This window comes from Haliotis cracherodii, unplaced genomic scaffold (assembly GCF_022045235.1).
Source record: "Haliotis cracherodii isolate W230 unplaced genomic scaffold, xgHalCrac1.p SCAF_24, whole genome shotgun sequence".
NCBI lineage: Eukaryota > Metazoa > Mollusca > Gastropoda > Lepetellida > Haliotidae > Haliotis > Haliotis cracherodii.
In genome coordinates, this window is record NW_027266280.1 from 1,606,644 (window position 1) to 1,622,230 (window position 15,587).

At 42.1% G+C, this 15,587-nt stretch overlaps 1 protein-coding gene across 1 annotated transcript; it reads right to left on the minus strand.

The window, feature by feature from the left end:
• Positions 1-411: 411 nt before the first annotated feature.
• On the minus strand, positions 412-7,760 carry LOC139472273 (NADH-ubiquinone oxidoreductase subunit 8-like). Its single transcript, XM_071254684.1, has 6 exons — positions 7,712-7,760; positions 6,403-6,465; positions 5,980-6,069; positions 5,430-5,602; positions 4,843-4,971; positions 412-1,004 (listed from the first exon to the last, which is right to left on the minus strand). The coding sequence occupies exons 1-6, from the start codon at positions 7,746-7,748 to the stop codon at positions 873-875; spliced, it is 624 nt and encodes a 207-aa protein (XP_071110785.1). The 5' UTR covers positions 7,749-7,760; the 3' UTR covers positions 412-872.
• Between the last annotated feature and the right edge of the window lie 7,827 nt (positions 7,761-15,587).

A 15,587-nucleotide genomic window follows, 5' to 3' on the forward strand; every position in this document is an offset into this window, starting at 1 on the left:
GCTATTGTAGAGAATTCTTCAGAATGGTGTGGTGAATGCTAGTGTTGAGAATTCTTCAGAATGGTGTGGTGAATGCCATTGTAGAGAATTCTTCAGAATGGTGTGGAGAATGCTATGGTTGAGAGTTATTCAGAATGGTGTGGTGCATGCTATTGTAGAGAATTCTTCAGAATGGTGTGGAGAATGCTATGGTTGAGAATTCTTCAGAATGGTGTGGTGAATGCTTTCGTTGAGAATTCTTCAGAATGTTGTGGTGAATGCCATTGTAGAGAATTCTTCAGAATGGTGTGGTGCACGCTATTGTTGAGAGTTCTACACAATAGCATTGTGTCAGCCACCATGGAACGGCAATAATAACCAACTACAATATCAAAGATAAACCCTTTTTGTGCTGTAAAAAAAAGGGAGACATTCTGAACATAATACATTTTATTTGTGTTTCTCAAGTCATTTTACACAGGCGTTTCCACCACAGTTTTAGGTACAACTGCAGGTTTTATGTACAATCAGACAGACACACTACAGCATCAGGCGACACAATCAAGGAAATCTTCAACATGAACAAGCTCACTACAACTGTGCACACTGAGCTCCAAGATGGCAAAGTCTCTCATTCGTTCTTCTTTTCACCATGGCAACCAGCAAATTCCGAACGAGGAGGCTTAGGACAACAACAAAAAAACCACAAAAATGTACTGCTAGGAGCCAGGGACATTGTAGTGAATTAAAATACTTTTTCAAAGATATGTCATAAGTGTTTATCTCAATACATGTTTGACAGATGTAAGAGAACCATGTTGTCTTGAGCCTCCAGGTATGTGATGTCAGCTGGTTGGCATCGTGAAGAATGTCACTGTAACTCAGCCATGCATCTATCGATACAAGTAGTCGGCCTGTAGATTGGCCGCTATCTCTGCCTCCCACTTGTCGCCGTTGTTAAGCAGCTTCTCCTTGTTGTACAGCAGCTCTTCCCGAGTCTCGGTGGAGTATTCAAAGTTGGGACCCTGCAAGAAGAGTGAGTCAGTCAGTAAGTGAGTCAGTCAGTCAGTCAGTGAATTTAACGCCACTTTTAACAGTATTCTCGTTATATCACGGCATGTCAGCTTAATGTGGGAGGAAAGCCCGAAGTGATGCAGGTCTCAGACGTTTACCACTTTGGTAAAACCCCGAGCACGGGGGCTGAAAAACCTAGAAACATAATCGGGGCGAATCGGGATTCGAACCCACAATCATAGGTTTCTGGCATGCCCAAGAGACGCAGCTCTGCACAGCAAATCCCGGCACCTTAGACATCTAGGCCATCCGTGCCCCCGACCTTGCAATAGAAACTGAGTATCCTAGGCTTGATGTCCACATGAATCATTCACAGCCAAGTGGGTTGGGTTCAGCACCACTTCCAACAGTATTTCAGTTACACAGCTTAGTGTGGGAAAAAGATCACAGTCTCGCGGGTCTTACATATTTACGACCCCTGAACACGGTTAAGATACGAGATAGAATAGATCTTCAGCAACTCATTCTTGCCGTAGAAGGCGACGATGCTTGTAGTAAGAGGCGACTAATGCATGTCATTGTATTCCAATTTCATGGATCAATGCTCATGATGTCTATCACTGGATTGTCTGGTTCAGACTAGATTATTTACAGACTGCCGTCACATAGCTGGAATATTGCTGAGTGCAGCATTAAACAACAAACAAACATATTTACCACTTTGCTGAAACCCACCTTGCCATGGGTATTAGGGCATGGATGAGGCCAAATTTACTACCCGGGTACCCAACCCTACCTGGGTCCGAAATATCTGATTGCAAATGATTTTACAAGAGTACTGGCAAAACCTCTTTATATGCACCTATAAAACAATATGATCCTGCATACACGGAAGTTGACTGAAGCTTTCTTTTATTCATTTATCTTTATCTAAAAGTTAGAATGAATGTGTGCATAGTCAGAAAGAACTGCGAACGACTTGTCATGTAAGAACAACTTGTCATGTAACCATGGAGTGTATTGTTGTTGTCATTAAACAACATATCACTTGACCAACAGGTCCGACCAGTCCTGTGGGTACCTGGGTCCTACTCGGGACCCATCCTTCTCAGGACCCACCCAACCCGAGGACACTAGTTACCCGTCCCAGCCCTAGTACCAGGTAGTCCTTTGGGTACCCAACCCGAGTACCCGTGTTTCTTGTCCCAGCCCTTATGGTGCTGACAGAGGATGATAATCCGACTGAATCTTGGATCTGAACTCAGGATCATACGTATCTGCCTTAACACCTCGGACCACTTGGCCGCCATGTCTTTAATTCCAGGGAAATTGTTATACTTAGCTAATCAGATACAGACACACTGTAGTTCTAACTGACCACCCACTGTCATAATCTCAGGGCACTGGACACCCAATACAGACACACTATAGTTCTAACTGACCACCCACTGACATAATCTCAGGGCACTGGACACCCAATACAGACACACTGTAGTTCTAACTGACCACCCACTGTCATAATCTCAGGGCACTGGACACCCAATACAGACACACTATAGTTCTAACTGACCACCCACTGTCATAATCTCAGGGCACTGGACACCCAATACAGACACACTGTAGTTCTAACTGACCACCCACTGACATAATCTCAGGGCACGGGACACCCAATACAGACACACTGTAGTTCTAACTGACCACCCACTGTCATAATCTCAGGGCATTGGACACCCAATACAGACACACTGTAGTTCTAACTGACCACCCACTGACATAATCTCAGGGCACTGGACACCCAATACAGACACACTGTAGTTCTAACTGACCACCCACTGACATAATCTCAGGGCACTGGACACCCAATACAGACACACTGTAGTTCTAACTGACCACCCACTGACATAATCTCAGGGCATTGGACACCCAATACAGACACACTGTAGTTCTAACTGACCACCCACTGTCATAATCTCAGGGCACTGGACACCCAATACAGACACACTGTAGGTCTAACTGACCACCCACTGTCATAATCTCAGGGCACTGGACACCCAATACAGACACACTGTAGTTCTAACTGACCACCCACTGACATAATCTCAGGGCACGGGACACCCAATACAGACACACTATAGTTCTAACTGACCACCCACTGTCATAATCTCAGGGCACTGGACACCCAATACAGACACACTGTAGTTCTAACTGACCACCCACTGTCATAATCTCAGGGCATTGGACACCCAATACAGACACACTGTAGTTCTAACTGACCACCCACTGACATAATCTCAGGGCACTGGACACCCAATACAGACACACTATAGTTCTAACTGACCACCCACTGTCATAATCTCAGGGCATTGGACACCCAATACAGACACACTGTAGTTCTAACTGACCACCCACTGACATAATCTCAGGGCACGGGACACCCAATACAGACACACTATAGTTCTAACTGACCACCCACTGTCATAATCTCAGGGCATTGGACACCCAATACAGACACACTGTAGGTCTAACTGACCACCCACTGTCATAATCTCAGGGCATTGGACACCCAATACAGACACACTGTAGTTCTAACTGACCACCCACTGTCATAATCTCAGGGCATTGGACACCCAATACAGACACACTATAGTTCTAACTGACCACCCACTGTCATAATCTCAGGGCATTGGACACCCAATACAGACACACTGTAGTTCTAACTGACCACCCACTATCATAATCTCAGGGCATTGGACACCCAATACAGACACACTGTAGTTCTAACTGACCACCCACTGTCATAATCTCAGGGCACGGGACACCTAATACAGACACACTATAGTTCTAACTGACCACCCACTGTCATAATCTCAGGGCACTGGACACCCAATACAGACACACTGTAGTTCTAACTGACCACCCACTGACATAATCTCAGGGCACGGGACACCCAATACAGACACACTGTAGTTCTAACTGACCACCCACTGTCATAATCTCAGGGCACTGGACCCCTAATACAGACACACTGTAGTTCTAACTGACCACCCACTGACATAATCTCAGGGCACTGGACACCCAATACAGACACACTGTAGTTCTAACTGACCACCCACTGACATAATCTCAGGGCACTGGACACCCAATACAGACACACTGTAGTTCTAACTGACCACCCACTGTCATAATCTCAGGGCACTGGACACCTAATACAGACACACTGTAGTTCTAACTGACCACCCACTGTCATAATCTCAGGGCATTGGACACCCAATACAGACACACTGTAGTTCTAACTGACCACCCACTGACATAATCTCAGGGCATTGGACACCCAATACAGACACACTGTAGTTCTAACTGACCACCCACTGACATAATCTCAGGGCACTGGACACCCAATACAGACACACTGTAGTTCTAACTGACCACCCACTGTCATAATCTCAGGGCACTGGACACCCAATACAGACACACTGTAGTTCTAACTGACCACCCACTGACATAATCTCAGGGCATTGGACACCCAATACAGACACACTATAGTTTTAACTGACCACCCACTGTCATAATCTCAGGCCACTGGACACCCAATACAGACACACTGTAGTTCCAACTGACCACCCACTGACATAATCTCAGGGCACTGGACACCCAATACAGACACACTGTAGGTCTAACTGACCACCCACTGTCATAATCTCAGGGCACTGGACACCCAATACAGACACACTATAGTTCCAGCTGACCAACTATCACATGATAAGGATACTGTTACAAACTCCATGCATCCTGGTGGCTATAGTTTGTAGCATGACCACAGCATGGCTCCCTGCAGGGGAGAGCACTCACCTCAACAATGGCGTCCACAGGACAAGCCTCCTGGCAGAAGCCGCAGTAGATGCATTTTGTCATGTCAATGTCGTATCTCGTCGTACGCCGGCTGCCATCAGACCGTGCCTCTGCCTCTATTGTGATGGCCTGGAACCCAACATGCCAGGCTGTTAGTAAATTTTACTTACATCTAATCATGCTTTCATCAGAACATTTCAACCTACAAACATATACCTTAAAAATATGTGTGATATGTAAATATGAACAAATGAATTTATGAACTCATCTTTTAAGAACTGAGACCTACATTTCTAGAATAATTCTACCTGATGAAATCCATTGCAAATAGCAATAGTGAAATATATGTGTATAAGCAGCCTAATGCTAACAAGCATGGTCTAATCACTGAGATCATACCAATATATATACAACACAACTGGATAACCAACCTTGTCCTGTAGTATTATTTGCCATATTTACAGTAGATTTTGTGTCCTGAGTATTTATAAATATAAGTTGAGGTTACAAGACTACTCACAAAGGACAGTAGTACTAATTTGGACAATCCTGTAGGAACCAAGGTAGAAGACAATGGTTCAGATTACCTGTGCAGGACAAATAGCTTCACAGAGTTTGCAGGCGATGCATCTCTCCTCACCGGAGGGGTAGCGCCGCAGAGCATGCTCCCCACGAAACCTGGGACTGAGGGGACCCTTCTCAAAGGGGTAGTTGATGGTGGCTGGCTCCTTGAAGATCATTCCCAGAGTCACTCCAAAACCTGGTCAGTTGAACAATCACGTTCAGCAAATTTGTGTGCATCTTTCTTATTGCAATCTAAAGTTACTAACTGTGTGAACATTACTAATGGACGGCTATTCTAAATAATTTGGACTAACCATTGATTTCTTTCATCATAATTCTTTTTTTTTAACAAAATGAACAATTTACAACTTTATTAGTTACAAAATGGTTAGGATCATTCAGCTTCAATCTACAACCATGATGATTGATGACAGGAAAACCTAGCAATCATGGTAATAATAGTTTATTTTTTCTCTAGAACAGAACAATGAGTGTGTCCGCCTTATAACATGTAAACGTAAAAATAGCGTAATAATGATGACAATGTTCCTGTCTGTTTTAAAAACAACAAACCTTTCACAAGCTCGGTCCAGAAGGCAGAGGCAGCAGCTCTGTCTGTTGTAGCTTTCCAATCCATCCCAGGCTCCGGCGGACTGACATCCTCTAGCAACAGATATGTAACATGCTAAATACCTTCAATAAGGTGTATGTTCAGTGGACAAGTAACGTCAAAGTTGTGGATTGACAACCTCTAGTAGAAAATGAGTAAAGAATTACAACACTGTCATGAACACGATGATCATGATGACAGGTAATACAGCTCTCCTCATCAGATACAGAAACAAAGTGATCCACCCTATGATTCTGCAATTTCAATGACAGAAAAATATATTCAACAAGCTGAACTAGGAAACATGGTTAACAGATAAATAATTCGTTCAAATATTTTAATATGGGTAACAATGGTTAAGTTCAAATTTGTCAAACTGTACTTACTCCAGTGTGATCTGTTCTGTCCCACACAGGTCGGTTTCAGTGCATGACGGATCAGACTTTGGGCTAAACAAGAAATCATCACAACTGTCAGTCCACATGTGAATATAGTGTAATCTAAATTATTATAGCTTGGGGACCACTTTCACGGATTTCAATTAGCGCTGCACATAGGATTGATCTCGCATTGCCAGCTTTTAATTAGCCAACATTTTACCCTAGGACTACAGGCACTATCACAAATAATTACCGTATTCGACGTAATAAGCGCCCCGCTCTAATAAGCGCCCACGGCGATATTCACTAATATATTGGCTAGTGAACAATCCCAATTAGCACCCCTTCTGATTGATCAACGTACAAAAGACTATTTTATTCGCGTATAATACGCACTCGTGTGTTATATACACCCTTGATTATGGGCAATTAGATTCTGGAAAATGTATCTGTCGCATATAAACGTTTCAGGCTGTCAGCATAAACCACGAAATTTATCTTTCAACTCTCTTTGTTTCACCAAAATAATATTCTAATAAGAGCCTCCTATTTCTAATTTTGAGAGCGCCCTGGGCGCTTATTACGTCGAATACGGTAGTTCTCGTTTACCAAGTCTTACAGATTTCCTCAGATCATATCTGATTCATTCTTAAAAGAGGTGAGCCAGCTAACCAATTTCCTAACTCTCAATTAACCCAAAGGATCATAAGGGGAAGTCTAACCTAAGGGATCGTAAAGACGTGTTTGACCAGAATGGGGTATCTAACCTAATGATCATAATGGGGTGGTTCCTAAGGCCTAAGGACAGAGTTGGGATAACCTACCCTAACACAAATAACCTTGAGCCGATATCAGTGAAGTGAAAGCAACAGCAGCAGTAAGAGCAAAGTTGCGCACGCTAAACTGCAGTCTTGCAATTGAGAAATTACCGTGTTTCGTTCGCTGTCAATAACTTCAGTTTCTAATACACATTCAATTGTATCAGGATAAGGGAAGTGGGGGTTTATTAATATGATATCCAGTTTGCCCTAGACAAGGACGAGAGGATCTGAATATATTTATAAACATAGGGAGTTCATCATACATGTCACTAGCCCTATTGCACTTCGCAGATGCTTGTGTGCGAAAACTGAAGATATTACGATGTTCAAAATGGTAAGGTCAAACGAGGTTACATAAAATGTAACATCTACGGCGTCCATAGAAAATCTGTATGCATTCGAGCATATGCATTGTGTCAAATGTTATCTGAAATTACAAGCTAATGTTGCCATTATAAATACAGATGAAAGTGGTAAGCAAATACACTTTATACCATTCCGACTCGCTGAGAAAAGTTTCACTGTCGCCATCTTGGAAATACAAAGGGGAAGTAACTCTAAATATTATTATCAGTGTATTCTTTATCCACTATCAATTAAACTAGGTTCGAATGTCACATTGCTTAATTTGTTTCATCATTAGCATTTCATTTTACAAAAAAAAATATGAATATGACAATAATATCATATTCTGAAGACCAAACACCAAAAAAATAATTGCCATAGAAGGAATTTGTCTGGAAGAGTTACAACAAAAACGGATTTTACAAGTTGGCCACACTTTGACAGAGTAGAGGGACAGAAATGAAACAACTTGTGCCCTATGTAACTCCCCAATATTTCCCGAGGAATTCCGAGCTGGGGACGTGTTTTAAACCAAACACAAATATTTACTGCAAAACAAAAATATGTTAACTTGCTGAACAGATAAAATCTTTCAATGTACTTTTCAAAAGAAATTGCTTTTGAAGCATAATACGTATAATTCAAGGATGCACTAATGAAGGATGCGCTGATATATTGTCCCAGGGCAGCGAAGGGGGTGGGACTGTACTGACTGACTGACTGATATAGAAGATTTAACGTGCGCTTTCCGACTGTAGCGTATTTCGCACACGGGCCTGGCCAGACCATTTAGTGTATTCCGAAAAGGGTGAAAGTGGTGTGTGCAACCCAAGAGGGGGCTTTTGGGGGTTACTTAATTATATTGAATTTATGGATTTTTTAAATTTGGAATAAATGCCGAGGTGGGTGGAGGAGGGAACTAAGGGAGCCGGGTGAGGTGGGTGTTTGTATGTTTATTGGATTTTGGATTGGTAGATTAATTAGTTTTTAGATGCGCTTAATTAGGTCTGTTTTGATTAGGAATACGCCTAGGGCCTTGAAGTATTCTAGTTTATTTTGAGGGTATAGTATTTCATCTAGAGTAGGAACCTTATTTAGATTGAGTGTGGTTTGTAGTGTGGTTCTGTGTGTTTTGTAGTGGGTGCAGTGGATGAGTGCGTGTTCTGTGGTTTCGGGTTGTTTGCAGTGGGGGCAGTTGCCTGTGGTGTGCCTTTTAAGTTTTTTTAGGTGGTTATTTAGGTTAGTGTGTCCTGTTTGGAGTTTTGTAATTGATCTGTCAATTTTTTTTGAGGGGTGTAGGATTTTAGGTTTGGCTAGTGGTTTTCTGAGCACTTTTTTGGTTTGGCTATTTGTGTTTTGCTATTTATTATGCCATTTTTGGGTTATTTTTTGTTTGTTAACACTTTTAATTTCTGATTTTGAGATGGGTAGGTTTAGGCTTATTTCTGGTATTTTGAGAGATAATTTAGCTGCTTTATCGGCGCTTTCGTTGCCGTAAATTCCTACGTGGGCGGGGATCCACAAGAAGGTTATTTGTTTGCCTGCTTTTGTTAGGTCGTTTGGTTTATTAATTTAGGTCGTTTTTTGGTATTTTTGTTTTGGAGGGCTTGTAGTCCACTAAGGGAGTCGGTGAGAATTAGGATTTTATTGTTGTTTTTAGATTGTTGGTTATGCAGGGCTGAGGCCATGCCCATAAGTTCGGCCGTGAATATAGATTTGTTGTTAGGGAGTCGGTAAGATGTAAGTTTAGTGGTGAAGATATTTGATTTTTTGCAGTTTTGTTTAAGATTTTGAGTTTGGTGTTCATTGAGGTAGTTAGTTATTCTTTGGGATATTGGGGTGAGTAAGGGGTGTTTGCGAGCAAGAGCTTGGTTTCTTGGGCTAATGTTTTGGTAAATTAAGTTTTGGATGAGAGGGTTTGTTTGGGACGCGGCCCAGAAATTAAGGCTTAGCTGTTCCCTGCGTAGATTTAGTGGCATTTCCCCTGTAAGTGCCTGAAGTGAGGTGTAGGAGGTGCCATATTGGGTGCGTGTAATTAGTTTAAGGGCTTGGTATTGTATTGAGTCAAGTGTTTTAGATAGAGAGTTGTTTAGGGTATTGTATATGGCGCAGACGTAGTCTAGTTTTGATCTAATTAGTGCTGTATAGAGTGAGAGGAGGGTATCTTTGGAGGCTCCCCAGTTAGAGCCGGTGAGACATCTTAGTGTGTTAAGGTCTTTGCTGCATTTAGTTTTTAGGTTTTGGACATGAGCCTCCCAGGTGAGGTGTTGATCGAAAATGAGTCCTAAGAATTTGGTTTGTTTTTGGAATTTGATTTTTGGTTGTTTAGCTGGAGGATTGGGTAGGCAGGTTTCATGTTTTTATGTTTAAATGCTACTCCTGTTATTTTATCTGAGTTAAGGGAGAAGCCCAATTTGTCTGCCCATTGTTGTATTTTATTTAGAGATTTTTGGATTAAGTTTTCTGCCATTTTAATGCTTTCAGTGCGGATCCATAGGGCTCCGTCATCCGCGAATTTTGAAGTGTTTAGTTAAGGGGATAGGCCCTCGAATAGATCGTTTATCATTATATTGAAGAGGGTTGGGCTGAGGATGCTGCCCTGGGGAGTGCCATTTTCTAGGGGACACTGGTCCCATAGCGTGTGGTCTATACCCACGGTTATTTTGCGATTGTTTAGGAAATCTTGGATGAAGTTTATTATTTGACCTTTTAGTCCAATTTTTTTAAGTTTTTGTATTAGCCCGTGGTGCCATACCATATCGAAAGCTTTAGAGAAGTCGAGGAATATGCCTATGGTGTATTGCTTGTTTAGCTGTCCTGTTTTTATATCCTGTTCTAGTCGGTTATCGAGAGTTGATCGGCCAGGAGTGAAGCCGCTTTGGTCGGGGTTTATGATGTTGTTTTGGTCTAGGTAGTGCTGTAGCCTATTTTTAGTCATAAGTTCCATTATTTTGCAGAGATTTGAGGTTAGGGAGATGGGCCTATAGGAGTTAGCCTGATCTGCTGGTTTATTTGGTTTAGGTATTGGGATTACTAGAGCTTCCTTCCATGAGGATGGGACCTGTCCGTTTAGGTAGACTAGGTTGTATAGTTTAAGTAAAGTTTGGAGTAGTTTGGTAGGTAAGTGATTATTTGGTAAGAGGTGAGGTCTAAGCCAGGGGCTGTTCCTTTTTTTTCTATTGTTTAGTACGTGATTTAGTTCTTCTAGGGTGTAAGGCTGGTTTATTTCTAGGTTGTCTTGTCTGTTTTCTTTGGAGAATTTGGTTTCTTTTTTTAGTTTATCTTGGAATTTCTTGCTGAAGTTACTGTTGCTACTAACTTTAGAGATGTGTTTGGCTAGGTTGTTTGCCTTTTGGGTGGGGTTAGTTGAGTTGTTTATATTGGGGCTGTTTTTGTGCCGTTTGATGCCTCTGATGGCGTGAATTTTGCGCCACACCTTCCTAGCGTCGGTGTGGTGGTTTAGCTCCTCACAGAATTTTTTCCAGTTTTTGGTTTTAGCAGTTTTAACTAGGTTTTGGACTTGGTGGTTAAGTTCATGGCCTGTTTTGAGATGAGAGGGGTCTCGTTTAGCTTTGTTGAAGGCCGATTTGCGTTTTAGTCTAGTTAGCTCTATTTCCTCATTCCACCAAGGGACGGTGTTTTTTTCTGGGTTGGATGATTTGAAGGGGATTGCGGATTTGAAGTTAGTTAGGTTTTGACAGAATGTTTCGGGGTCTTTTGTTTCTAAATCGTTTAGATTAGCTTGGTTGCATAATTCTTGGAATTTGTCCCAGTTGGCGTTTTTGTACTGAAATTTAGGTTCCCGTTTAGGGATATTTATGGGAAAGTGGTCGCTGCCTAGAGGTACTGGGTGGACGTCCCACATCAGACTTTGTGCTAAGTCTGGCGTACATATTGTTAAGTCGATAGCCGACATGGTGTGGTGGATTTTGTCGTATCTAGTTGGTTGGTTATTGTTTAATAGTATTAGGTCATTTTTTTCGATCCACTCTGATATTAGTTGTCCATGGTTGTCTAGTTTATCTGCAATGCCCCAGGTAGGGCATTGAAGTCTCCTAGGAAGATGGTTGATTTATTTCCTAATTGGTAAAGGATGTCTAGGTCTGTATCTTTAATTGGTTTTAGTGTTGAGTGATAGATGTTAATGATTTTTATTTTTTGGTTATTGATGGTGACTTGGATTCCATTAGCTTCTAGATTAGGAGTGTTTACTTTAACTTCCTCGTAGTTAATATCCTCTCTAACGTAGATGATTAGACCTCCTCCTGTTCTGCCTGGGATGGTTTTTGACCTGTCGGTTCTTACTGCGTTATAATTTGATAGGTTGAATTTAGTTTTATGTGAGAATTTGGTTTCTTGAATACATGCTACATGGGGACCTTTGTCTATTTTGAATTTAGCTTTAAGTTCAGAACCATGGCCGGTGAGGCCATTGGCATTCCATTGAAAAATGTTTAGGCCTTCCAGGGACTGTACAGGTATTCAATCAAGATGTAGTAAGTCGGCGTAATCAGGTTAGCCCATTCCGTGGTCAAGTTTGGGCAACATCAACGCTTGGGATGACATAGAGCGGCGTGACGGTCAGTTCGCTGCTATATAGTTACAGATAACTCCCACAATTGATGGGCAATATGCCTCGAGGACGGTAGTTTTTCTTTGTTGTCTGGCATGATTGGTAGATAAGAATATACTTACACATAACTGACTTCAGTTCGACTGTAGTTACAGAGATGGCTGCTGTCCTTATAAATGCATTGTGTTCATCAGCTTAATGTTTCACAAATACAAATTGACTTTTGAATTTAAATTTACATTTTTTCTTTGATGTTTAAAGATCGAGAGTAAGTGAACGCACATGATCCAGTGTGTAACTCTGCCAACTAGTTTTGTTGGAAACAATATTTAGACATTTCGGATACAAGAGATATACGAGGGGCGTTCAATAAGTTTTGCAACTTGGGAATTTGTGTTTACACAAACAATGCCAACTTGTGGCAGGTGTGACACTAGTCATAGCATTAGGTCATAACAATAATAAGTTAGATGTGCTGGCTGCATTGACCTAAGGGTGGTCACAATCATGCATTCTCTCTAACATGAACGACGCGCTGTAATAAAGTTCCTTACCAAGGAGGGATGCAAAGCAAAAGAAATCCATGATCACATGTGTAAATTGATGCTCTTGACTATTCCACAGTTTGCCGTTGGTCTCTACAGTTTAAAAGGGTGAGGGAGTCCATAGACGATGACCCAAGGTCAGGCAGGCCTTCAGAAGCCGCCCACCAAAAACCATTGCTGCTTTAGAAAGAAGAATTTTGTCTGACCGACGAGTGGAAGTATCTGAACTTTCTAGGGAATTCCAAATATATGTTGGAACTGTTGTAACCATTATTCATAAGCATCTTGGAATGTCTAAAAACCTCATAGCTCAAGATCGCCATCAGAGAACTGAAAGTTGTCGAGACCTCCTGGATCTCTGTACTGCTGATGAAGCTGGATTTCTTTTGAGGCCGGATTTCTAGTGACAGGTGATGAAACATGGATCCACAGCTGGGACCCAGAAACTAAATTGGAATCCATGCAATGGAAGCACCCTAATTCTCCGCCTCCGAGGAAGTTTCGCACTCAACCATTTGTTGGCAAAGGTAATGACACCATATTTTGGGATGCTAGAGGCAAATTACTGATTGATTACATGCCACCAAAAACTACAATCAATGGACAGTATTATGCTAATGTAATGAAGGGATTGCGAAAATCTATTCGCCAGAAACACCGTGGGATGTTAACACGTGGCGTTCTACTTTTGCATGACAACGCTCCGGTTCACTAGTCGAGAATTGCACAGGCCACCATATGTGAATGTGGATTCGAACAGTTAAATCACCCACCCTACAACCCAGACCTAGCCCCCAGTGACTATTTCCTGTTCCGGCAAATGAAATCTGCCCTACGTGGAAGACGCTTCCAGGATGACGAGGGCATAAAGGCTGCCACAGAGGCGTGGTTAGAGGGCCAATCTGCAGATTTCTATAAAAGTGGTATTAAAAGCTTGAATGAGAAATGGAATAAGTGTATTGAGGTGAATGGAAATTATACTGAAAATTGAAAGTGCAAAAGATATTCTTGGTCTTATATTGAAGTTGCAAAACTTATTGAACGCCCCTTCGTAACATTAATTTATTCTCAATTCTTTCTTCAGGCAAGAGATCATTTTATACTTTTATAAGTCTGGCCCATTTTTGTTTTTTTGTTTCGTGATTTGCTTGCATTTTCATCAAGGTCTTTTTATTTTGAATCAAATGTTTTCAAATATACATCATAAGAAATATTTTCGATACCTTGTAGGCCTTCGTGGATTGAAACGAAGGCCGTGCCTGACTCTTTTTATACATACTACTAATTTAGTCCTCTGGTACTGTAAATAGTACGCCAAAATAATTACAGGGCGTTATATATACATATATACAAATATACGCGCAACCGTCTGATAAGGGCGGCCCTTTCTAAGGGCTGAAGGGTAGCCTAGTGGTTTATAGCGTTCGCGCGTCAAGGCGAAGCCCCGGGTTCGATTCCTCTCATGGGTACAATGTGTGAAGCCCATTTCTGGTGTCCCCCGCCGTGATATTGCTGGAATATTGCTAAAAGCGGCGTAAAACCAAACTCACTCACTCACTCACTCTGGTGTCCCCCGCCGTGATATTGCTGGAATATTGCTAAAAACGGTGTAAAACCAAACTCACTTACTCACTCACTCTGGTGTCCCCCGCCGTGATATTGCTGGAATATTGCTAAAAGCGGCGTAAAACCAAACTCACTCACTCACTCACTCTGGTGTCCCCCGCCGTGATATTGCTGGAATATTGCTAAAAACGGTGTAAAACCAAACTCACTTACTCACTCACTCTGGTGTCCCCCGCCGTGATATTGCTGGAATATTGCTAAAAGCGGCGTAAAACCATACTCACTTACTCACTCACTCTGGTGTCCTGCGCCGTGATATTGCTGGAATATTGCTAAAAGCGGCGTAAAACCAAACTCACTCACTTACTCACTCACTCTGGTGTCCCCCGCCGTGATATTGCTGGAATATTGCTAAAAGCGGTGTATAACCATACTCACTTACTCACTCACTCTGGTGTCCCCCGCCGTGATATTGCTGGAATATTGCTAAAAACGGCGTAAAACCAAACTCACTCACTTACTCACTCTGGTGTCCCCCGCCGTGATATTGCTGGAATATTGCTAAAAGCGGCGTAAAACCATACTCACTTACTCACTCACTCTGGTGTCCCCCGCCGTGATATTGCTGGAATATTGCTAAAAGCGGCGTAAAACCAAACTCACTCACTTACTCACTCACTCTGGTGTCCTGCGCCGTGATATTGCTGGAATATTGCTAAAAGCGGTGTATAACCATACTCACTTACTCACTCACTCTGGTGTCCCCCGCCGTGATATTGCTGGAATATTGCTAAAAACGGCGTAAAACCAAACTCACTCACTTACTCACTCTGGTGTCCCCCGCCGTGATATTGCTGGAATATTGCTAAAAGCGGCGTAAAACCATACTCACTTACTCACTCACTCTGGTGTCCCCCGCCTTGATATTGCTGGAATATTGCTAAAAGCGGTGTAAAACCAAACTCACTTACTCACTCACTCTGGTGTCCCCCGCCGTGATATTGCTGGAATATTGCTAAAAGCGGCGTAAAACCAAACTCACTCACTTACTCACTCACTCTGGTGTCCCCCGCCGTGATATTGCTGGAATATTGCTAAAAGCGGTGTATAACCATACTCACTTACTCACTCACTCTGGTGTCCCCCGCCGTGATATTGCTGGAATATTGCTAAAAGCGGTGTAAAACCATACTCGCTCACTCCTTTTCTATATAGATAATAATGTTTGCGGTTCAACACAGTCAGTTCATAGACTTATTTGTTTGTATTAGTTAAGTCAACTGTTTGATGTTTGAACTCCAAAACTTGTAATAAATACTAACGAAAAATGACAGCGCATAT